The sequence below is a fragment of the Acyrthosiphon pisum genome, chromosome A1 (assembly GCF_005508785.2).
Source record: "Acyrthosiphon pisum isolate AL4f chromosome A1, pea_aphid_22Mar2018_4r6ur, whole genome shotgun sequence".
Taxonomy (NCBI): Eukaryota; Metazoa; Arthropoda; class Insecta; order Hemiptera; family Aphididae; genus Acyrthosiphon; species Acyrthosiphon pisum.
The window spans coordinates 4,103,702-4,104,834 of record NC_042494.1 but is presented as its reverse complement, the minus strand read 5'-3'; the positions used below and the strand labels follow the sequence as shown (position 1 = coordinate 4,104,834).

The following is a 1,133-nucleotide window of genomic DNA, read 5'->3' as shown; positions in this document are numbered from 1 at the left end:
TAGAATACTTATTAAATATAACGTAGGTATTAAAAATATTATATTTTATTTATTTCAATTAGAATGAATTTGGACCATTGGAATACTCGGGGCATATTGATAATATAACCACAATGGGAATCACCTCGATCAATAATATGTCTTCTCAAATCATTTATGACCCAGTATTATCATGGACTGTTCCGTCGACATGGTCACTAGAAGAAGCAACCACTGTTCCTCTAGCTTACGGAATGGTGATTACACTTTAAAGTGACGAAAAAAAAAACTAAATAATATTTATTATTTTTATGTTTCAGAGTTATTATGTGCTTAACATTTTGAGTACACTTCAAAAGAATAATTCTGTTTTAGTAACCTCGGGATTGCATCCAATTGGTCGAGCTGCTATTTCGATAAGTTTAGACAAAAAATGTGAGACTTATGCTATTGTAGACTCGGACCAACAAGCAGAACAGCTATCTGGGATATTCCCAGAGGTATTAAGTTATTAAAAATAGTGATGATAAACAACAAAATTGAATGTCATTTGTATTACAGCTCTTGCGGTCAAGAATAATTATAAACAAAAACAACAAATTTGATGTTCAATTAAAAATGATAACCAAGTCCAAGGGTATCGATTGTATATTGAACTTTTTGAGTGGTGAATCATTTTATGCTGCTATTCGTGCGTTTGCCAAACATGGAAAATTCTTCCATTTTTCAAAATCAGATATGAATAAACAAAGATATATGGGTAATTTTATAATATTATGTTTAATCATTAGCATTATTTTACGAAGAATATAATTATTTAAAAGACAAATATTATATTGCAAAGGTACACGAATATTCCTACAAAATATATCGTTTTTTGCCATCGGTTCAAACACGTTGTTAAATGAAAGTGTAGAAACTAAAAAACTTGTACAACAAGCATTCATGGATGGTTTGAATAAAGGCGTGATAAAACCTTTTCGGTGTCATGTTGTAACTACTTCATCCAGTAGTAATAAACTGTTTGACACAATGAGGTAAATAATTTCACAATATAAAAAAACATATTATATCAATTTGCTAAAATGTAAGAAAAAAAATATTTTTTATGTTTCGTGTTTGATATAGAATCAATACTTCGTCGATTAAGTATA

The 1,133-nt window shown here is 29.0% G+C and overlaps 1 protein-coding gene across 1 annotated transcript; it reads left to right on the top strand.

The window, feature by feature from the left end:
• The first annotated feature begins 113 nt into the window (after positions 1-113).
• LOC103311740 (fatty acid synthase-like) lies at positions 114-494 on the top strand. The gene is made up of 2 exons (XM_008191442.1): positions 114-236; positions 300-494. Exons 1-2 carry the CDS (start codon positions 114-116, stop codon positions 492-494), a joined length of 318 nt encoding a protein of 105 aa, XP_008189664.1.
• Positions 495-1,133: the final 639 nt, after the last annotated feature.

Coding starts and splice junctions, on each gene's coding strand:
- LOC103311740 (XM_008191442.1), top strand. CDS start 114: ATGGGAATCACCTCGATCAATAATATGTCTTCTCAAATCATTTATGAC. Junction 237..299: donor TTCCTCTAGCTTACGGAATG/GTGATTACACTT, acceptor TTTATGTTTCAG/AGTTATTATGTGCTTAACAT.